Source organism: Heteronotia binoei, chromosome 7 (assembly GCF_032191835.1).
Source record: "Heteronotia binoei isolate CCM8104 ecotype False Entrance Well chromosome 7, APGP_CSIRO_Hbin_v1, whole genome shotgun sequence".
Taxonomy (NCBI): Eukaryota; Metazoa; Chordata; class Lepidosauria; order Squamata; family Gekkonidae; genus Heteronotia; species Heteronotia binoei.
This window is the reverse complement of record NC_083229.1, coordinates 112997098-113021182: the sequence shown is the minus strand read 5'-3', so window position 1 is coordinate 113021182 and position 24085 is coordinate 112997098. Positions and strand designations below refer to the sequence as shown.

Below are 24085 nucleotides of genomic sequence, written 5' to 3'. Positions count from 1 at the left end.
GGCAGTTCTACTCCCAAAGGAATGAATCATCACCCCTAAATATTTAAAATAGGATACTTGTTCTAGCCTATGGCCGTTGATATACCAAGACCTTTTTTTCCCTACTTTTGCCGAATGATAGAATTTTAGTTTTATTATAATTAATCTCTAGTCCGGTCTCTTCACAGTAGGAGCTGAATGCCTTGAGTGCTCTTTTCAGACCCACTGGGGTTCTGGAAAAAAGATCTGTATCATCGGCAAATAGCAAAGCTGGTATTTTCCTGTTTGCTAAAATAGTGGGGTGAGTGTCGACAGAACTTATGCTGCTAATCAGATTATTAATATATAAATTAAACAACACTGGTGCTAGAACACATCCTTGTTTTACTCCTCTAGCTGTGGCTACCACATTAGAAAGTTGTCCAGCTCTGTCACATCTAACTCTAAGGGATGTGTTGGAATAAAGGGTGCATATAAGATATAACAGCCTCTGGTCTATATTCATAGCTTTCAGTTTTTCCCACAACAAGCCCCTGGATATAAGATCAAAAGCTGACCTTAAATCAAGAAAGGCGGCATACAATGAGGCTGACTTACTGGATGCAAATTTCTCTATTAGATGTTGCATCAATATACAATGTCCCAGTGTAGTTCCTTACTCCCTAAAACCCGCCTGTTCCAAAACAAGGATATCTTCTTGTTCAATCCGGCATTTTAGTTTGTCCAGTAAATGGCTAGCATATAGTTTGCCTATAATGCTGAGTAAACTGATAGGTGTATAATTGGTTGGATCATCTCTCCTCCCCTTTCTTATAGAATGGCATGATGATTGCCTGTTTCCAGTCCTCTGGAATACATCCTGTTGAATCAATATAGGTGAAAAGTGTAGCTAAAGGTGGAGCGCACCATTCAACATTAGAAAATATATTATCAATACCAGGGGCTTTTCCTTTCTTTAATTGTTTTATAAGAGCTGTGACTTCTTTAACAGAAACTGGAGGCCAATCTGGCAAATCCAATGTTGTTTGTTGAGCAATCTCTTGGGGACATTTTTCATACATCTTTTGGAAATAGGATTCCCAAACATTGGCCGTAATAACAGAATCTAATGGAGAAGATTCCAAAAAAAGGAATGTTTAAAAGTCAATTTCCAAAATAGTTTGGAATTTTTGTCTTTGGCTGCCTGAATCAGTATTTCCCATGTTTTCATTTTATCTGCTTTCCTTTTTTTTTTTAGCCACAATTGCTTTGTAGAATGTCTTTGCATTCAAATAGGATTGAAAGAGGGCTGGACTTTCTGCATTAGAGGCATGGAGTGCAGAAATACAAAATCTTTTGGCATCTTGACAATCTTGATCAAACCATTTTTTGGAAGGGCATCTCAGCTTCTTTTTTGATCCCATGTTTTAAAGGAATAGAGGCTTACCTTTGAACAAAATCATTGTAAGGAATCAGGGGATTGTCGCCCTCTGAACAACCAATAATGGCTGCTCTGTTTGCCTTGCATTCCTCTTTGATTAGGAATCCCTTTAATTTCTGTTCCAACTGGGATGTCCATTTTGCACGACATCCTAATTTGTTCTGTTGGTAAGATCAGCATCCCAACCTGCCTATTCAGATGACTTTTAGGTGGTAAAAGGTTAAGACATAGATAGTGGGGGAAATGATCACTTTCTAAGGCAGGTAGGACCTGGAGGCTTCTCACAAATGGAAGTATATTTCTGGAGACAAGAAAGTAGTCTATAGTACTACACCTCTTTCCCATCAAAAATGTACTGCCTGGAAAGTCTCCATTAGTAGACCCATTCAAAATATGAAGACTAGCCCTTCCTGCCATCCCAACAAGGCATATGCCGGCGTAGTTTGCTTTGCCATCCTTTGAGTGACGTTGGTAGTGGGTGTGGGTTTGAGCATCCTCTGTTGTTATTATGGAGTCTTTATAAAAGTCAAAGAGGAACTGGTCACTTGGACCGATCCTTGCATTAAGATCTCCCCCAACTATAATCTTGTCTGCCACATTGTCTGTAATAAGATCTTGTAGATATTGTTCTAGATCTGTCCATATTGCTGATGTAATCTTGTTTTTCCGATGGGGAGGGAGATGCACGTTGACCGCTATTATCTGGTCAGAGCCTAGCTGAATAAGAATAGCCATTGCTAAGTTCTTTAAGGGATGTAGTACTATAATCCTTGCTATCAGAGAAGTGGACACTAGAATGCCCAGACCGCCCATTAGCCTCCCAGGTCCCCCACCATTCGCAGCCCCAATGGTATAAGATTTGTAGCCATCCAGCACAATATCATCAGCTAACCACGTTTCCTGGACCATAATTATATCATATTTTTGATCCTATAAAACTGCAGAACAGGTATTCTTGTTTAAAAACAGATGATGGTGGGGATGAAGGGGAGGACTGCCCATTGGCAGTCCCAAATACTCCCAAATCCTGTTCCTGATAATCCCAAATACTGCCAAATAATCCCAAATACTGTTCCTGAGATACATCAAGAGACAAATACTTTACCCCAGTTGGAGTCCAGGCTTAAAACAGATGGCCCTCAGTGTGAAAGACTTCATGCTACAAACTCTATTGTACCATCGAGTTTTACCACAAAACCTAGGGTGTCCCCAGCACAATGTGCCTGGCATGATGACATCAGTTCCAGGTGACATCATTGCACAGTCAGGGCACGTCACGCAATGACGGGGCTCTTGGGGACGGGGATCCCCCTGGTGGCCGGCTCTGTGCCGGCAGGTCGGGGGCCCCCAAACTGAGGGATCCCCCACCTCCAGGGGGAACTTGGCAGCTGGGATGGGGGGGTGGATATGGTCTTTCAGATATGAGCGTCCCAGGCCATTAAGGGCTTTGTATGTGACAGCCAATACCTTAAATTGAGCCCAGCAAGGGTGGAATTCTAGCAGGAGCTCCTTTGCATATTAGGCCACACACCCCTGATGCAGCCAATCCTCCAAGAGCTTACAAGACTCTTTTCTGTAAGCTCCAGGAGAATTGGCTACATCAGTAGGGTGTGGCCTGCTAGAATTCCACCACTGGAGCCCAGTAACTGATGATCAGTGAGTATAGTGACTGCAGAATGGGAGTAATATGCATGCTCCGTCTAGCTTCCGATAATAGCCGAGCTGCGGCATTTATGTGAAAATAATTCATATGAAAATAAGTGACGTCTGTGTTATGGAAGTGGCAGACCGTTATTTTAATTGGGGTAAACATCCTCCAATTATCTGTTTTAATCGTTTGACTGAATTTAACATCTGATGTTTAATCGATTCAGAGCACTTTAATCCTTAGGTCAGAACAAATTTACGCAGACTGGCAGTGTTTCGTTCACTGTGCCACCTGCTGGTGCAAAGAGGGAATTAATCGACAAAATCCACCGAGGAGAAAAGTCAGTGAAATTAGAAATGGCTTTGAATTGGGTATCACTGAGATATTTTCCAGTTAAGACAAAGGATCATACTGACAATTTATTGAATATGAATGCAGCAATGGCAAATTGTTTTTGGATTCAGCATTTTCAGAAAACAAACTTTTGCAAACTGAAACTTGTGTAACCCCATGTATTCAATATATTATACAACTTCAATTTCTTTTGCTCTTTAACTGTATGATCTGATTTTATTGCACAGTTTGTGTATTATGTTAATATTTATTACACTTTTATAATTTTGTACTTAACCTAAGGCTCAGTGAGAAAACTGAAAATAATTAAATAGGTTGACATATCTTCCTTGAATCCATCTCTCTTGCGACAAGTACAGATCTAGAAATGTGAAGAACAAAGTGGAAGAATCCTCCTAGTTCTTATTCGGACTGCAGATGCGAAATAACATCTAAATTATATCATGTTTGTGCTTTTTGATTGAGTTGGTCAGGCCAAGAGCTGAGAATTGTATGGGGTCAGCTCATTCCTTTCTAAATGTATCTTGTCAGAAGGAGCCAGGAGTTTGTTTGGCTTCATCAACATCTCATGGGGTCGCTTCGGCCCACTGAACTGAGTGGGAAGCTTTTCTGGAAGCAGTTCCTGTACAGCATCCTAGGGCATCGATACTTTTAGCCGGAGCCTTTAATGCTTGTATTGAGTCTTCTGAGAAGAGTCAGTTTGGTGTAGTGGTTAAGTGCGCGGACTCTTATCTGGGAGAACCGGGTTTGATTCCCCACTCCTCCACCTCCAGCTGCTGGAATGGCCTTGGGTCAGCCATAGCTCTCGTAGGAGTTGTCCTTGAAAGAGCAGCTTCTGGGAGAGCTCTCTCAGCCCCACAATCACCTCACAGGGTGTCTGTTGTGGGGGAAGAAGATATAGGAGATTGTAACCCACTCTGAGACTCTGATTCAGAGAGAAGGGCGGTGTATAAATCTATGGTCTTTTTCTTAACCTCAGGGCTGGATGAGCTTTTGAGTCAGGTGCTGTCTGTCTGTCTGTCTGTCTATGAGCCAGTTTGGGTTAGTGGTTAAGTGTGCGGACTCTTATCTGGGAGAACCGCGTTTGATTCCCCACTCCTCCACTTGTAGCTGCTGGAATGGCCTTGGGTCAGCCATAGCTCTCGTACGAGTTGTCTTTGAAAGGGCAGCTGCTATAAGAGCTCTCTCAGCCCCACCTACCTCACAGGTTGTCTGTTGTGGGGGCGGGGGGGAGGTAGAGGAGATTGTGACCACTCTGAGACACTGAGATTCAGAGTATAGGGTGGGATATAAATCCAATATCATCATCATCATCATCATCATCATCTTCATCTCTCTATCTCTCATTTCTCTATCACGGGACAGCTAAAGATGCTAAGATTAATTTTTCCAGCAGACAGCTATACAGTTTTGCAGTAAATGGTGTGTGTGTGTGCGATTTTAAATGTTTATTGAGGAGTAGATCCTGCTGAGGACTACACTTGTGGTACATACAAAGGTGCTAGTCTAATTGACTATGTACTAGAACAAAGCAGCAGACAAGAGCACCTTTAAGACCAACTAAGTTTTATTCAGAATGTAAGCTTTCGTATGCTCTTCAGCGGACTTCATCAGACAAAATGGGAATGGCAAGCAGCAGTTCTTAATATAAGTGGGCAATGAGTTGGCGTATAGAATCATGGGAATGTTTTGGCAGATTAAAAGAATCACAAATAGGGATCTGTGTTAGTGTTAGAGCAAAGTAGGGCTCAAACAACACTGGAGGGTGATAGAAAGCAGACTGCTGTTGCAGGTGCAAAGTGCCATAAATCTAGGTAACGTTCTGGCTTTAAATAGAGGGCATGGTTTCTCAAGTTCTAGTTCTGCCATTAGTAACAATGAGATGGAATCTGGAATTTAGTTAATAATGGCCTTCTAATATACCAGCATATATTGCCCCTGCACTTTGGGAACAATCCCTTGCTACTGTTTTTGGAAAGGCCTCTTGGACAGAATATTGATAGAACTTCCTGCAAATAATCTGTGGTCCCTGATTTCTCTGGAGGCAACAGGTTTCTTAACCAAAAAGATGTGCTCAGGTACGGCATCTGGGCCAGATCCAATATGAATTGATCTTCTGAAAGTTATTTTTTTTATGCAGTGGAGCAAGTAGTTGGCTGCCCTTTGCGCACAAATTACAGGGATAATTTTGTCAATTTGTATACATGCAACAATTGCCCCTACATATAAAAAGGGGCTAAGACTGGACTAGCAATTTACTGGCCCATAAACTTAATCATAACAGTAGATAAGGTAGATGCTGCTTTCCTCTCTCCAGGGCCGATCCTGTCACTAGGCAAACTAGGCAACTGCCTAGAGCTCAGGCCTTCCAGGGGCACCAAATTGGGTGCCCACCATATGACTCGGTAATGTTATCAGAGTGGGGGGGGGGCGCCTTGCCTAAGGTGCCAGACAGTCTACGGCTGGCCCTGCCACTATCTCAAGCTTTTAAACCGGATAGAATCAGATTCAGCATTATATCTTGAACAAGCGAGATTTAGAAGAGGTCTGTCAGCCCGTGAGCAGTGTTCCCTCTAAGCTGAGTTAGTGTAAGCTAGCTCACAGATTTTTAGCCTCCAGCTAAGGAAAAATGGCCCCAGAGCACACTCATTTATGCAGTAGCTCTGGAAAGTGTAGATGACTGGGAAAGGCAATGGCAAACCACCCCGTAAAAAAGTCTGCCGTGCAAACGTTGTGAAAGCAACGTCACCCCAGAGTCGGATACGACTGGTGTTTGCGCAGGGGACCTTTCCTTTTCTTTCTCACAACTTTAATGCCAGTAGCTCACAAAGTAGAATTTTGCTCACAGGACTCTGCAGCTTAGAGGGAACATTGCCCTTGAGACCATTACCTTGTATTGTATAATCTATAGACAAATATTCCCTCCCCCCTGCCGCAAGGGTCATCTTTATGCAGCATCTATGGACTTCCATGAATTTATATGAAAAAGGCCATGGCCCCTCCTTTTGCTGGACATTGTCCAGCCCTGGTAGAGAAAAGAGCTGCTTTTTCATGTACTGTGTGGAGGGAAGGAGGAGGGAGGAGAGGCAGGCATGATTGCCATTGCGGCAGCCCCCTACTTACCAGGGAGGCTTACGCTGAAGTAAACTGCTACAGAGGAGGCTGTTTCATCACACCCTGAAACCATGATTGAAGTGGCTCACCGGCTTGCTCCTTCAGCAGTTTCCTGTTCCTTCCCTCACCCCTCATGTTCCTCACATGCTCATGGGCTGGATAAAGGCCCTGGACAGGCCTGTGTCTACTCAAACTGGTATCAATTGTCTAGGATCTCAGGGAGAGGTCTTTCACATCACCCACTGCCTGGTTCTTTTAACTGGAGATGCTGTGGGTTGAACCAGGGATCTTCTGAATGTAAAGCAGGTGCTCTACCAGTAAATTCCCCAAACGACTATCCTTTTTTGGAATTCATCTGAGGAGCAATTACTCTTCCATGTCCACATAGCATGTTATCGCAATCCTTTGCTTTAAGGGGGGTGGGGGGTGGGGGTAGGATGATTTCTAATGCTACATATCACCAAACAGCCTATACCTATACAGTTCTGGGTTCCTACTACAGAAAGAAGTTTCCATTTACCCTTCCTTCACTTTCTCTCGTGTATGCCAACATACTCTCCCACAGGGGCCATTGACATTACCTTGAGCTCCTTGACTGTAAAACAGTCGGTATGCAGAGTCGACATCTAACAGGTAGTCCATCTTGAAAGGGCTGTCCATCTTGGAAGAATTTTGTTGCTAACACCTCTGTTTTCCTCAAGCTGGCACAGTTAATTTCCTGAGAAAAAGGAGATGAAACTTACATATCAAATGGCTTAAAGTGTAAACATGATATTAAGGCATCCTAATTTGAGACTTATAGTGTAGAAATCTTGCGCCTAACCCTTGGAATCCCCGGGTTTAGTATTTTTCCACTTATGAAACCCTATGAATATGGAAGATTTTGATTTTTGCTACTCTCAGTTGACCTTTAGACAACTGTTGCACCTTTCCTTTTCAAAGTTAGGCTTGTGTAAGTTTATCACACTAAACTTGTAAGCTGTTTGGCAATCCCTAAGTACAAGTGCTAATAAATGACAGTTGTATGACAAAATGCAAGGATTTCTTTTTCATGGAAAGGCAGTATTCGATCATGTTGTGCTAGAAGCGAGTCATACGGCTGTCAAAGAAAATGACTATTTTTTTCGGACTATTAAGATCTTTTTATTATTACTTTCTTTTAAAATACAGGAATGCAAAAGTTAAGATAGATCAGCATTTACAATATAAGAGTAAAAAAGCAGAATAACACAAAATATATAATTAAATCTACCTTCACATACCAGTAAGGAGAACTGTCATCTTTAAACAATGTCAGAAAATGTTTAACACATAATGTCGGGATAATAGGAATTACTCGAAATAATCTCACAAGATACTGTATACAACAGGAAACCAAACAGATTGGAAGGATTTGTGATAACTCTCCAGATGTGGCATAATAGAGTGACTTGTGAATTAATGAATTAATTAGTGAATTAATTAAATGGTCCCAAAATTTATTATGTCACATTTGTAGGGTTGGGGATGTTGTATCCTTCCATTTAGTTGCCCCAACAATTCTAGCAACAGTTCAAAAGGACTATTTGATGGGACTGTGAATACAAGTTCTCTTTGTGAAGAAGGTTAGCAATTTACCAAAAGTTTATATTCTTTGGCATCCGATTTTTGTGCTAGCCCTCTCCCAAACCCAAATAATGCAAGGATCACCCCCCTCCAAAAAGACAATGACACAGACATGAATACAATGTATACAGTTGTAATGTACATTACCAGTGATAATTTAGCTTACTGTCCATGGTTTCCTGAATCTCCTTCCGCTTAGACGGCTAAGCTGTATATTTAGAATTCAGCATTCACCCAACATTATAGGCATTCTTGCATTTTACAGCATGTTTCGGTACCACTGGAGGTGGGGAAAAGCTAATAAACCCCCTTAAGTTGTCTTGATTTTTAAAGGAACGGTTTCCCCACTTTTTAGCTTCCCTTAAAAGTCCCCCACTTTGAGTCCCTGCCTTCCTTTATTCATTACCATTCCCTAAAAAGTATACACTCCATCCCCTATTGGTAATCAGATTATTTTGATATTAACAAGCTTATCAAAAACTTGCTGCAGGTCTTCAGGGCTGGTTTTCTAAGAACCCACCGAGCAGCAAGCGATACTTACTGCAAAGACATCCAGTGCTTGCTTGGCTGTGGCAGACAGTCCGGCAGTTTCCAGGGAGGCTTTGGCAATGACTCAACATCTCCCCCCCCCCACCACTGGTGGAAGCAAATAATTTTGATTGTTTGATTGGAACTCAGATGAATAATGTATAACACCGGGTAGACTTCTTTTATCTGATACCCGAAGAGCCAGGAGAAGTTACTAGGCAACGGAAGGTGACACTACCCTCTTCAGCACACCCACTCACCTTCTCTTCTGGATTGAAAGACCCCCCAGTCCTTGGCTGCAATCAAACTTTCCCAAGGAATACAAATATATACAATTGCTTTGCGGATGTACTTCATCTGCTCCTCGCCTGATCTCTCCCTCACCTTTTCTTTTGCCTTTGTCTGTATTCAGAGTTGCTGAAATCAGGCTACAATGATTAACTTAATCCCCTTTGTCTAATAATTTACTTTTACCAACCTGCACCCCCCCCCCCTTGACTCTTTACCGCAAGAGTAATGGGGCTATAAAGTTATCTTTCAGTAAATGCAATGCGATGAATAATGCAATGAGATGCTTTAGTGGCCAAGTTTGTTCTTATCACAATCTAGTGTTGGTAGGTTTAGGTTATTATTATTGTTGTTGTTTTAGGACTGGGACTGTACAGAAGCATTCTGAGTGTTTTAAGTCATACCCAGTGAGCACAAAGGTTAAGTTCTTCACATCATTAAATCCTCTTTCTCGATTTTGGAAATGAAGCCATGAAGGTTCAGAGTATTTACAAGAGCATCTCTCCAAGACGGAATATATAACATACAGCTGTGTGAACAGTTCCATTCAAAGATCTGTTCGCACAGATCAACAGATCCAGGATTAAGAATAATCTAATACAGAGGGGGAGGGGGTTGTATTTAAAGAGGACAGGTACTTACCTGTGTGATGATCTTTGGCTCCTCATACACCGCAAAGCGAAACAGTGTTGTTGTTTTTAAAAACGCCTCTAAATCTCAGCAAGTAGCTTGTAATTGTCGTTTCAAGTGCCAAAGAATTGTGAAGAAAAAAGTAGTCGTTCTTACATATGAAGGTGAACTGAAAACCCCCTTTGCAGAGATCAGAAGGGAGCCACTCCCCACCCCGAAAACACAAGCTGCTGACTTTAAGAACACCGAGGAAGCTTTATTTAAACTGGCTTATCTGTTCCTTTCCTACTACCTCGTCAATTTCATTTGCATTTAAAATTATTCTTATGTCTTTTTTCACTGCTGCGATTAAAAAAAAAAGAGGTGTGGAGTATTTTTTCCCTAATCGCGACAAAATGCGCTGGGTGGCTTGGAGTAACCCCACTTCTCTTCTGAGCCAGGAAACATGGTGAGTAATTATAATTGGTAGTTATTTTCTAGAATGAAATGCAGAGTGCTCTTTCTCTCCCTCTCTCTCTAATGCAGTTTTTGATTTTCCTCTCCCTTTGGAAATGCATGGCAACACAACCACTCAGGCAAAGCGTCATTTTTTGGGGGGTGGGTGGGTTTGCGGTGGTGGTGGGGAGAATCCAAACCAATGGTTCTGTTCTGATCATCTCGTTATCACCATCTACGCTTCCAGGGAATCTGACCAATCGCTTTTGTGGTAAGAAACCGTCACCAGTTTTTAGTCCAGTTCCTTCTTTGGCTAACAGCCCACTGCTTCCTTGCCAGCACAGCAGGCAACACTTCCTGAGTCGAGGCCTTATGTGAGGTTTTTACACCTTCTTGAACACACGTATGAACAGGGGTGGAATTCTAGCAGGAGCTCCTTTGCATATTAGGCCACACACCCTTGATGTAGCCAATCCTCCAAGAGCTCACAAAAAAGAGCCTTGTCAGCTCTTGGAGGGTGGGCTACAACAGGGGTGTGTGGCCTAATATGCAAAGGAGCTCCTGCTAGAATTCCATCCCTGCATATGAAGCTGAATCAAACCCAGTGGGGAGATCTTTGGGCCTTCCTGGGATATTTGCCGTGTACACAAAGCACACGTAGAGTGATGACATTATCACCCGTAAGTGACATCATTGTGCCACTGACGGCGTGCAGCGATGCTCTGGTTTTCGACAAAACTCTATGGTTTGAGCCCAAATTGCCATAGAATTTTGCCCCAAAACTGGAATGTTGCTGTGTGACAGCAGCAGCATGATGATGTTACTTCTGGGCAGAGCTTTTTTTGAGTGGGAACACAGTTCCGACTGGCTTGGCATTGGGGGTGTGGTCTAATATGCAAATAAGTCCCTGCTGGGCTTTTTCTACACAAAAGCCCTGGTTCTGGGTAACTGGAGATGCCACGTCTTGAACCTGAACCACGTTTCAGGGCATTTCCAGGTGGGAGGAGCCTGCAAAAGAGACGATATAGGATGTATATCCCGCCCTAGACTCTGAATCTCAAAGTCTCAGAGCGGTCACCATCTCCTTTACCTCCCCCCCCCCCCGCCAACAGACATTCTGTGAGATAGGTGGAGCTGAGAGAGCTCTTAAAGTAGCTGCCCTTTCAAGGCCAACTCTGCTAAAGCTATGGCTGACCCAAGGCCATTCCAGCAGCTGCAAGTGGAGGAGTGGGTAATCAAACCCAGTTCTCTCAGATAAGAGTCCACACACTTAACCACTACACCAAACTGATTCTCAGCAAGGGAACTCCTGCCTGGACTTGTGGGGGAGGGAGGGGGGGATAGACTGGCAACCCTAATCAAACCACCCCCCCTAATCAGTCCATCAAGGTTAGTATTGTCTTCGCAGACAGGCAGTGGGTCTCCAGGGTCTCCAACGGAGGCCTTTCAAATCACCAGCTGCCTGGTCCTTATAACTGGAGATGCCACATTTTGAACCTGGGACCTTCTGCATGCTAAGCAGAGTGTTGTTGTTCAGTTGCACAGCTGAGTTCTTCTTTTGATTTTCTGCAGATTCTGTGCTTCTCTAATTATTGGTCTTTCTACCGTCCAGTTGTGCAGGCATCAAACCCCCTTACATTTCCTGTCAACAACGTATAGTCCTTCCTGTCCCTCAGGTCTTGTGGGATGCTTTCCCCAACTAAACTGGTTTTTCACTTCTTGGTAGGGTTTCCAATACATCTCTTTATATTTTTAGTCTCGGCGTGACACAGCTCAGAGCTGAATCGGCTGTACAAGCAGTAGCGTTAAAGTAAAAGGTAGGGCAGGGATGTCAAACATATGGAACGAGGGCCAGATCAGGCCCCCAGAGGGCTCCTATCAGGCCTGTGACATCTCAGTGTCATCTGCTTCCTTCTCTCTCTCTGGCTTCCTTCTGCATCACAGCTTGCTTTGCCAGGCTTGCTCAGTCGCACAGGAGCTGCAGAGCAAAGCCTCTATTTTCTCCATTGGCTGACCAGCACATGAAGCAACTTATATACAAAAGCTCGCAATGCCCAGCCATTTCATGTTTTTCCCCTGGGTCTTAGGTTCAAAGCACTGACTGTGAGATTTCTGTAATCAAAAGTAAGTTTGCAGCTTACACACACAGCTGCTGAACAACACCAACAGCATACTCAAGACAGCTACAGCACATTGCCTCCAGATTTTGATGCAATAATTCAGAGCAAGAGGTGCCAGTTATCAGCAACGGTTAAAGAAACAAAACATTGCAAGTGTGCTAATCTTTTAAGCATGTTTTATTTTAATGGTTTAAAAATATATTTAATAGTTTGTGTCCTTTATAAAGTTTATATCTCTACTACCTGTTGCTGTTGAAGACGCAGCTGTGCTGGGCAGGGCATATTTCCAGGATGGAAAACCACCGCCTTCCCAAGATTGCCCTATATGGTGAACTTTCCACCGGCCATCGAAATAGAGGGGCACCAAAGAAGAGGTACAAGGACTCCTTGAAGAAATCCCTTGGTACCTGTTGCATTAACCATCACCAGTGGTCTGTCCTAGCCTCAGATCGCAAAGCATGGAGGCACACCATCCACCAGGCTGTCTCTTCCTTTGAGAACGCACGCATAGCTGGTCTTGAGGACAAAAGGAGATTGAGGAAGAATCGCACTGCTACAGCACCAACTCCAAATCAGACTTTTCCCTGCAGCCACTGTGGCCGGACCTGCCTGTCCCGCATTGGTCTTGTCAGCCACCAGCGAGCCTGCAGCAGACGTGGACTACTGCACCTTTCTTAAATCTTCGTTCGCGAAGTCAAGCCGAGAGAGAGATCTCCACTACCAGTCATTACATTTTATGACACAAATGGCCCAGCCTGACAAGATTTCACTTCTTTCAGATCTGGGTTTCCAGCCTCCAAGTGGGTGGTGGTGGTGACCTGGATTAAAAAAAAAAAAAAAAATGCTTAATCTTCTTTCCTGGGGAAAATGGCTGCTTTGAAAGGGGGGCTCTATGGCATTACACCTACTGAAATCACTCCCCTCTAGGCTTCCCAATCCCCAGGTCCCAGCGGGGGATCCCCTGGTTTTACAGGCTTCCCCCCGCCCCCAGCCAGCTGGCCGGAGGGGGAAGCCCCGCCCCCATCTATTATTCCCATAGGGAATAATAGGGAATTAATCTGCGGGTATCAGGGGCTCTGGGGGGGCTGTTTTTTGAGGTAGAGACACCAAATTTTCAGTATAGCATCTAGTGCCTCTCCCCAAAATACCCCCCAAGTTTCAAAACGATTGAACCAGGGGGTCCAATAATATGAGCCCCAAAAGAAGGTACCCCTATACTTCATTATTTCCTATGGAAGGAGGGCATTTTAAAAAGTGTGCTGTCCCGTTAAATGTGATGGCCAGAACTCCCTTGGAGTTCAATTATGCTTGTCACACCCTTGTTCCTGGCTCCACCCCCAAAGTCCCCAGATATTTCTTGAACTGGACTTGGCAACCCTACTCCCCTCCCTAAACCCCTGTTTCCCAAGTTCCACCCCCAGATTTCCAGATATTTCCAAACTAGGGTTGGCAACCCTAGTTATTGTCCTATATCCAACCGCATTCCAACAACTTAAGGGCGAGGCAGTGCAGTCCCCGTGGGCAGTGGTCCCCAACCTTTTTGGCTTCAGGGACCAGTTTTGTGGAAGACAATTTCTCAGGATGATACAATTGTGCACTTTATTAGTTTGGTGTTGTGGTTAAGCGTGCGGACTCTTGTCTGGGAGAACTGGCTTTGATTTCCCACTCCTCTACTTGCAGCTGCTGGAATGGCCTCGGGTCGGCTATAACTCTGGCAAAGGTTGTCCTTGAAAGGGCAGCTTCTGGGAGAGCCCTCTCAGCCCCATCTGCCTCACAGGGTGTCTGTTATGGAAGGTAAAGGAGATTGTGAGCCGCTCTGAGACTCTGAGATTTAAAGTGGAGGGCAGGATCCAATGTCGTATTATTATTATATTGCAATATATAATGAAATAATTATACAACTCATGGCCTGGTTGCTAAGAGACCATGGACCTGAACTGGTCCATGGACTGGGGGTTGGGGACCCCTGCCCTAGGGTACCGGACTTCTGGGGGTCCCAGATTGGGTGCCCCCATGTGACTCAGTGATGTTATCCATGCGGGGGGGGGGGGGGGATGCCAGAAGTTAGCCTTGCCTGGGGAGCCAGACAGTCTAGGGTTGGCCCTGCCCATAATCTCCAGGTATTGCCCAAGCTGGATCTGGCAACCCTAATAGCAGTGACTATTTTATATTTATACAAGGAATTTTTAAAAAAATAAAATGTATTCCTCCTCCTCCTCTTTTGCCTCTGGTGACATGGCTTGCCAGATATTGCCAAGAATCGGTGATACATTGAAGTGTAAAAACCATCGGCTCTAAATCTCGGGATCCACCTTAGATCGGCTAAAGTAGGACCTCCTTTGACATTCCTGTGAAGTCTATTGGAGGAATGAAACAAAGTCATGGGTATTTTTACAAACATTCAAGGGTGGAATTCTAGCAGGAGCTCCTTTGCATATTAGGCCGCACACCCCTGATGTAGCCAATCCTCCAAGAGCTTACAAAAAAGAACCTTGTAAGCTCTTGGAGGACTGGCTACATCAGGGGTGTGTGGCCTAATATGCAAAGGAGCTCCTGCTAGAATTCTACCCCTGCACACATGAGAGGTATTCAAGAAGTCAGACAAAAAATGACATGTAATTCAGTCAACTGTGGGTATCCCAATGTTTTAGGTTTCCAGGTCACATGAGATAATGTTGCATTTCATAAGAAAAGGAAGAAAAGACATTGGATTCACATAGAATCCATTGCTCTTCTTCTGACTTTGTTGATTCCCACTGAGACATCTCAAACTAGCCATTTCCAAGAGGGATTGACTTGGGTAGCACAATATCTGGTTTCACTTCGTATGGCTATTTCCATGTGCTTTTCTGCAGGGAGCCATTGTTAGTGGCTCCGAAACAGCTGGTTTGGAATCAGGAGTGGAATTCTAGCAGCAGCTTACAAGGCTCTTTTTTGTAAGCTCTTGGAGGATTGGCTACATCAGGGAGGTGTGGCCTAATATGCAAAGGAGCTCCGACTAGAACTCCACCCCTGTTTGGAATCAGAGCACTATGTTGCAGCTTGATGTTAATGTGAAGTCAATTTCAACCAGTGTTTATGAGGAATTGCAGATACTGGGTTTTCACCACATAATTTCCCACCTCACTCCAGCTCCCATCCCACATGGCTTTTTCCCATGTGGGTCCTGTGATGCCTTGTATAGCCTTTTTGGTGGTCCAAGGGGAGGGACAGTGGCTCAGTGGTAGAGCATCTACTTGGGAAGCAGAAGGTCCCAGGTTCAATCCCCGGCATCTCCAACTAAAAAAGGGTCCAGGAAAAACCTCAGCTTGAGAACCTGGAGAGCCATTGCCAGTCTGAGTAGACAATACTGACTTTGATGGACCAAGGGTCTGATTCAGTGTAAGGCAGCTTCATATGTTCATATGCTATAGTTTCATTCATATATGACCTCATCCTCCATTTTTCACCAGCAGAAGAACTGGTTGGATCCAATCGGGAGGTCCTGGTGGGGGGACAGGAGGGGAGGGGGCCCCTGAGCACTCATCAAAACCTGGAACTGGCCCTGATGCCCAGTATTGTTTCTGACATGTTCTTTGCACAATGGGTTTCCCTTGCCACATGACAAGGAGTTTCTGAATGCTGCTTAATTTCAGCAATAATGATGTGGGAGGAGCCTTAGAAAGAAAAAAGATCTCTAGGATGAATCCATCCAAACCTCCAGGGCAACCTTGAATGTTTATTTCATTGTGAGCTTTCATGAGCTGCAGCTTACTTTAGATATGTGAAGGAAAATCATACTGGAAACCGGGACTGATTTCCCACTAGCCTTAAGTCGCTCTCACGCTCCTCTTCACACCAAGGGGTGTGGCCTAAGATGCAAATGAATTCCTGCTGTGTGAAACAATTGTGCCGTTAGGGGATGTGGCCTAATATGCAAATGAGTTCCTGCGGGGCTGTTTCTAAAAAACAAAAAACCCTGCTGGAAACTCTTCTTATCCAGAAGATTACATGTTTGGAGGAGGAGCCAAGGCAGAGAGGTTTGGAGTGAATCCTGCCACTAAACTTCAAAGTGCAAATTCTCCATCTAAGGGAAAAGGGAAGGGAGAATGGTAATTTGGGAATCTGTCATAAATCAACAGAGTTAGCAGTTACATATAATCAGTGGGGGTGCCTACCCTATTTGGAACATGGGTGGATAACAGCCCCCTCTTTTTTCTTATGCTGTCAAGTCACAACAGACTTATGGCAACATTATAGGGTTTTCAAGGCAATAGACATGTGGGTTGGTTTCCCATTGCCAGCTTCCACAGTGACCCTGCTTAGCTCCTGAGATCTGACAAGATCAGGCTAGGCTGGGAGTCCAGGGGTGGAATTCTAGCAGGAGCTCCTTTGCATATTAGGCCACACACCCCTGATGTAGCCAATCTTCCAAGAGTTTACAAGGCACTTTTTTGTAAGCTCTTGGAGGATTGGCTACATCAGTGGGGGTGGCCTAATATGCAAAGGAGAGCCTGCTAGAATTCCACCCCTGACTGGGACTATCCAGGTCAAATCCCCTTCTCTATACAACAAAATAATGTCCACTAATAATGAAATAAAATGAACAACAACAATCAGAAAATAGATTCAGATGGTGTTGGTCCGAAGTAGCAGAACCATTGCTTTTTTTTTAAGCAGGAATGCACAAGAACACAGTTCCAGCTTAGTGTCAAGGGGTGTGGCCTAATATGCAAATAGGTTCCTGCTGGGTTTTTTCTACAAAAAGCCCTGTGTGGAACAATGGTGATGACAGGGGGTGTGGCCTAATATGCAAATGAGCTCCTGCTGGGCTGCTTTTACAAAAAAAGCCCTGAGCAGAACAAAGTTTGTTCTTAACGTTGCCACTGGCCCCAAACTTTGTTTCAATGGCCAGAAAAGAGACACAGACAGTAAAAAAACTATTTTATTTAGCCTCATATATAAAAAAAATGATGCCAGTTAAAAAAAAAAATCAAATTCCAACATGCTATTCCATCACCAGTGTGGTGTAGTGGTGTCAGACTAGGATTTGGGAAATCCAGGTTCAAATCCACACTTGTGCCATGGAAGCTGGCTGGGTGACCTTGGGCCAGTCACATTACTCTCAGCCTAGCCTTGTCCTAGATAGCCCCAGGATAGCCTGATCTCATCAGACCTCAGAAGCTAAGCAGAGTCAATGTGGAGCAGGGCTGGATTAACAATTAGGCCAAGTAGACACTGGCCTATGGGCCCCCATGACTTTAGGGGCCCCAGGCTGGCTGCCTCCCTCCAGTTTCACGCAGCCAGCAACTGAGTCGCTCTTTGCTCAACTTGCCTGGTGTGGCTGATGCTGGCGTCATCGCCAAGCTGCCTCTCTCTGCCTTTCCTCCACAGCTTTGTCGAAGGGGCTTTTGAGAAGGTGCCTGCAGGCTGCAGCAGGGGCCACAGGTGGCGGGGTGGCTGCTCCAACTCTGAGATAATTTGTAAGGGGGGTCCTGAGATTTTGACTACCTAGGGCAGGGGTCCTCAAACTTTTAAAATAGGGGGCCAGTTCACTGTCCCTCAGACTGTTGGAGGGCCTGACTGCCATTACTGTACAAGGCCGCGGGCCGTCAGTTCTCCGTCTTCTGCATCTCTCTCCCTTCCCCACACCACACACCCCGGCCTGGGAACTCACCTCACCTCGGTATTGCCTCACACTCTGTCTCCGTCGCCTCAGCCCAGTGCCGGAAGTGTGCGTTGCTAACGTGAGTTTAGGTCGAACGTCACTTCCGGTCTGATTTTGCCATAACCCGGTGGGCCACATAAACATCCTCAGCGGGCCGCATCTGGCCCGCGGGCCGTAGTTTGAGGACCCCTGGCCTAGGGGCTTTCACGGGGTTTAATCTGGCCCTGATGTGGAGACAGGCAATGGCAAACCACCTCCAAATGAATCTTGCCTTGAAAACCCTGCAGGATCACCATAAGTAAACTGTGACTTAACAGCAAAAACAAAAACACCTTCATAACACTCATGTTCTGAGTAGGCACTGGGCTTCTGTCCTACATGCTGAAGCCCAAGAGCTGGCCATCCTAAACATCTACAAGACATTTTTGAGAGCTAGGAGGCTGCCGTTGTACTAACTCTTACTAACAGTAGCCAAAGCATCACAAGCTTCACCAGACTGGATGCTAAGAAACATACTACCCCCACCCCACCCCTAGCATTGTTTCCAAAGGACTACAGTCAAACCAGAGAATCTCTTAAGTGGAAAATGAAGGGTGGGCATTTTTGCAAGCCCAGCAGAACCAATGCAACGTAGTGCCCAGCAAACCCAGTGTCAACATGGCGATGCCAGCTGAAGACTTCATACTCAAACCTAGCTGTCTTTCTCATCATGTACAACTGTTTATCAAGGAAATGCTTTGACCTAACTGCATAAAATACATGCAAACAGATCCAAGATTCAAAATGTTAAAGTTAATCATCCCCTGTTTGATTGATTTGTAGTGATTCAGGAAGGACAATAATTGTTCACCTGGCATTTCCAAGAGAACAGCCTTGTGGTTTTCTAGTACACACTTACATATTGGCAACAGGCTCCCCCCCCCTTTATTCTGAACTCTTTACTGTGAACAAAACAGTGACAATAATGACTCAGAGGTTAGAAAGAAAAGGGAAAGAAACTTACTGCTGACAAACACTAATATTAACTCAAAAGAAAGTGAGAGAGAGCAAGAACGCACGGATTGGGTGGCTAAAGAAAAGTGGTGGCAAGGTGATCATTATGAAGAGCTGTTTCCTCGGGGACGTGTTCAAAAGAAAAGAAAAGGGGGGGAGGAATCAAAGTTTAAAGCCACTTACATGTCAAGAATAGCCTTATAGGCAGCAGTAATTATTACTCTCGCGCTTACGGGACGAAAGGTAAAAGCTTTGTTCTGTATTTGTTCGGTCCCCTCACACCTGAAATGTTTCAAAACTCATACAATAAAAACCATGCAGACAACAGCTTGAATAAAGACGGATAGCACGACAGTGTGAAGAAGATACACCTACCCCTCACGTTCTCAAACGTGAACTGGACGTGATTGTCAGGCACTTGAGATGAGTGGCCCAAGAGCTACCATGGAGGGTGTGTGTATTCAGCCTCAAGAGCCCCCTTCTGGCTCAGAATAAGGGTGTAGTCTCAGCTCCTACACAGCCTTTGGCTAGCCACACCATCAATACAAACAGCCTGGCTTTCTGTCCTCACCTGCTAATCAGAGCAGTATGTTTTACCTTCTGTACTTCTCACCTCAGGGACTGTGGGCCAGAGAACATATTACTCTAGGGTGAATGTATATTTTCCTGTCTCAGGTCTGGCCATGTCAACTGCGAAATAGCCTGCTGCCTCATGAACCTTGGACACAGAAGTCACTCCCTTATCAATCTTTGTTTTATGTAGGCTGTCCAAATTCTAAAATAGATCTTCTCCTGGTGGTGTAGTTAATACATAATGGCGGAAAGTGCCATCAAGTCACAGCTGATTTATGGTGACTCCGTCAGATGAACGTCAGATGTTTGAGGGAGGGAGGATGGAAGGAAGGAAAAAAGCAATTTTAAGTGCATTCTCCCAGCTGCTAGATGGTTTGGTATAGTGGTTAAGTGTGTGGACTCTTATCTGAGAGAACTGGGTTTGATTTCCCCACTCCTTCACTTACAGCTGCTGGAATGGCCTTGGGTCAGCCATGGCTCTCACAGAGTTGGTCCTTTAAAGGGCAGCTGCTGTGACAGTCCTTTCAGCCCCACCCACCTCACAGGGTGTCTGTTGTAGGGGGAGAAGATATAGGAGATTGTAAGCCGCTCTGAGTCTCTGATTCAGAGAGAAGGACAGGGTATAAATCTGCAGTCTTCTTCTTTGGCTTGGAGAAGAGACAAATGCCTTCTCCAAGGCCAGGGCAGTGGGGGCTTCAAGAGCCACATAATATATGTGAAAGAGCCACATGTGGCTCCAAAGCCATAATTTGGCCACCCTTGTTCTAGAATGTCCTGAAAAGGGTTTGTTTTTTCTTGAAAAAGATTAATTCCTTTATTCCTCATTCCCATATGTAACTGAGTATTAAATACACACCAATGTGTTTTCCCACATTCATCATTCCCTGTATTGCTCTCTCCCATCCCCACCTCCTTTCCTCTTTTAGTTTCCCCCCACTGAGACTGTGAATTCCTTGAGGGTGGAGCAGGGGTGGAATTCTAGCTGGAGCTCCTTTGCATATTAGGCCACACACCCCTGATGTAGCCAATCCTCCAAGAGCTTACAAGGCTCTTCTTTGTAAGGGAGGATTGGCTACGTCAGGGTTGTGTGGCCTAATATGCAAAGGAGCTCCTGTTAGAATTCTACCCCTGGGGTAAGGTCCTTGTTTCTTCCTGTGTGAAACCCTGCTGGGATCCGCGTACACTGCTGGTATCAGATTTCCATTCATAATGGCAATCAACCCCCCCCCCCCCCCCCCTCAGGACTTCATTTCAAACTGGGTCTGGAGAAATGAGAAACCCCCTCCCCCACTTTAAAAAGCTAAGGTTCTTTCCTTTTTTGCTGAGCCCAATTCCAAACCTCACCATTTTCTCTAAAAAGCAGAGCAGAGAGTAATCTTACATAAGCTCATTGAACATATTTCTTTCCATGGGAACTGAGAAGGTGCTATCCTAGTGAGCAAGACTGTGTGAACAATGCACATTGAAGGCTAACAATCAAGTTAACAGCTAGTAGCTGAAGACAACGTTCTGACGGAATGTCTTAAACACATAGGGTCACTAACAAGGCCACTATTAAGCATAAACAGATGATATAATTATTACAGATCATCTGGAGATTTTTGGCATAACTACAGTTTTTTTCCTTGGGGAACTCGGTGGAACGGAGTTCCAGAACCTCTTTGTGGAAACGCAATTCTCAAAGAATGCTTAAAAGTTCATGAGGGGCTCCTGTGTGCTTCTCCATCATTTCACTCTTGAGAGTTCCAGCACCTCTTCTTCCAGAGGGGGGAAAAAAGCCCTTGGGCATAACAACTGGGGGGTGGGTGGGTGGGTGGGATCCAGTCAAGTATCTTTGCATTTATGCATATCTGTCACCTTGTCCATTTATTTGTGGTTTATAAACTTGTTCTCTCAAGGCTGTTCTGCTCAAGAGCAGTTCTGGGAGAGCTCTCTTAGCCCCACCTACCTCACAGGGTGTCTGTTGTGGGAAAGGGAAAGGAGATTTGTAAGCTGCTTTGAGACTCCTCTGGCTAGCGAAGGGTGGGGTATAAATCCAATCTCCTCCTCTTCTTTTTCATAAATGCATGACAATAGATTTTTTGATGGGCCACACTGCGTTGTCTTCATGGCTTTGGTGTGGGTAGACATTAATGGTGCAATCCTATGCAGAATTGCTCTGGTCAAAGCCCACTGAAATCAGTGGGTTTAGGCTGGAAAAACTCTGCATGGGATTGCACTGTAGGTCTGTGAAGACCCCGGTTCCATATATCCTCCAGTCATAAATTGTACTTGGGGACCTTGGGCCATTCACACGCACTCTACATAACCTACTTTGCACAATCATCGCAAGGATAAAATGCAGCAGGGGACAACCACCAACCTCCTTGGAAGAAAAGAAGGATAAAAATGCAAAACTATCTTATAAATGAAAGAATTTATCTCCACACTACTGCGATGGCCATGATTCTTTGGCTGATCAGCAGGGCTTTTTTGTAGCCGGAGCTTCTTTGCATATTAAGCCACACCCCCTGATGTAGCCAATCCTCCAAGAGCTTCCAGAGCTTTTGGTACAGGGCGTACTGTAAGCTCCAGGAGGATTGGCTACATCAGCGGTGTGGGCCAAATATGCAAATTAGTTCCTGCTACAAAACAGCCCTGCTGATCAGAATGTATAGAATTAGACCTAATGAGATTGTACTAGACATTATGTGAAATCAAGTCCTGCTACTCTTTCATGCAATGAGAAAACAGTCATAACTCAAAACCATGTCTCCCCATTTGTCTGAGTGGTCTTCATTTAATAGGATAATCTTTAAAAAAAATAGCAAAATCATCAAGTGCTCCAAAACGCAAGCCAAAGGTGCTGCTTGCTTCTGTTTTGATCTGCACAGCAGATATAAAGAAAAGCATCTTTAGCCTAGGGTTTTTAAAACAATCTTATGATAAATCCCAGGGCTGGAGGGACGGTGAGACAGAAGCTTGTTTTATGTTGATTTGATATTTTTGCTAACAGGCTCTGTCAAAAGAACAAAACACCCAAGTTCTCCCCTGAACATGCCAGGCATATATGTTCTAATTTGCTAGTACAAGTAGGATTAATCATCTATGTATGCTGTGGGATAACTACAAGCAACTTGTTAATTTTAAGTTAGACTTCTGGTTTGAAAAGGAGTTCCATGAGGAAGTTAGGAATGTATGGTTGTGTGTATGAATGGAGATAATGCTGATGGAATAGTTAGTATCTAGACCAGGGGTCCTCAAACTACGGCCCGCGGGCCAGATGCGGCCCGCTGAGGACGTTTATGCAGCCCGCCGGGTTATGGCAAAATCAGACCGGAAGTGACATTCGACCTAAACTCGCGTTAGCAACGCACACTTCCGGCACTGGGCTGAGGCGGCGGAGACAGAGTGTGAGGTGATACCGAGGTGAGGTGAGTTCCCAGGCCGGGGTGTGTGGTGTGGGGAAGGGAGAGAGATGCAGAAGACGGAGAACTGACGGCCCGCGGCCTTGTACAGTAACGGCAGTCCAGCCCTCCAACAGTCTGAGGGACAGTGAACTGGCCCCCTATTTAAAAAGTTTGAGGACCCCTGATCTAGACGATTAGCCGTGTGAGGCAAAGAAGTATCCTTCTGGTACTTCAAAGACTACGTTTCATGGGCTAGAGCCCCTTTCATCGGATGATCTTTAGCAACTGATCTCACACTGAAAACTGAGGTACTATACATGAACCAATAAACAGAGGAAAGCAGATCTAGCGAACAACCCTAATCAGGTCTAGTTAGAATCCTACTCCAGTTTATTTAATGGGGCTTACCCCCCAAAGAAATGCAGCCCCATGGCACAGAGTGGTAAAACTGCACTACTGCAGTCCAAGCTCTGCTCATGACCTGAGTTCGATCCCGGTGGAAGCTGGGTTCAGGTAGTCGGCTCAAGGTTGACTCAGCCTTCCATCCTTTCGAGGTCAGTAAAATGAGTACCCAGCTTGCTGGGGGGAAAGTGTAGATGACTGGGGAAGGCAATGGCAAACCACCCCATAAAAAGTCTGCCGTGAAAACATGACGCAACGTCACTCCAGAGTTGGAAACAACTGGTGCTTGCACAGGTGCTTTTACCGTTTTTTTTACCCCCAAAGAAAGTGCTAGGATTGCATGGACAGTGCCAAGGACATAAATGAGCCCAAGCGCACTCAGCTCTTGCAGATTACCTGGAATAAAGGTGGAGATGCATTTTATGGGGAGACTGCTTCATCCACGACAGCTTCCTACACTGAGAGGACACGCACACAGCATTACACAGTTGGGTTAGAACAAATAAAAGGAAGTACTTCTTCACCCAAAGGGTGATTAATACATGGAATTCACTGCCATAGGAGGTGGTGGTGGCTACAAGCATGGACAGCTTCAAGAGGGGATTGGATAAGCATATGGAGCAGAGGTCCATCAGTGGCTATTAGTCACAGGGTATTGTTGGAACTCTCTGGGGCAGTGATGCTCTGTATTCATGGTGCTTGGGGGGCATAATGGGAGGATTTCTAGTGTCCTGGCCCCACTAGTGGACCTCCTGATGACATCTGGGGTTTTTGGCCACTGTTTGACAGAGTGTTGGACTGGATGGGCTGTTGGCCTGATCCAACATGGCTTTTCTGTTCTTATTACACGTGTACTCACAACACCTAGTTGTGAGATTTCACATGGTTTTCCTTTCTAATTATATCCAATGAAATACACGATATCTACATGCAGAGGCCTTAAAATGAGGTCGTCCCACA

General features: G+C 44.8%; 1 protein-coding gene across 3 annotated transcripts in view; it reads right to left on the bottom strand.

Moving 5' to 3' along the window:
* Positions 1-24085, bottom strand: part of PHACTR1 (phosphatase and actin regulator 1) — a 635410-nt gene that overhangs the window by 422174 nt on the left and 189151 nt on the right. For 2 of the 3 annotated variants that reach the window (XM_060244224.1, XM_060244220.1), the window contains exon 1: positions 7097-7228. In XM_060244224.1, the coding sequence (XP_060100207.1) occupies positions 7097-7175 (79 nt within the window). In that variant the 5' untranslated portion in view covers positions 7176-7228. Of the gene's footprint in view, positions 1-7096; positions 7234-24085 lie in introns of those variants that run through there. The other variant, XM_060244218.1, reaches the window with a different exon arrangement.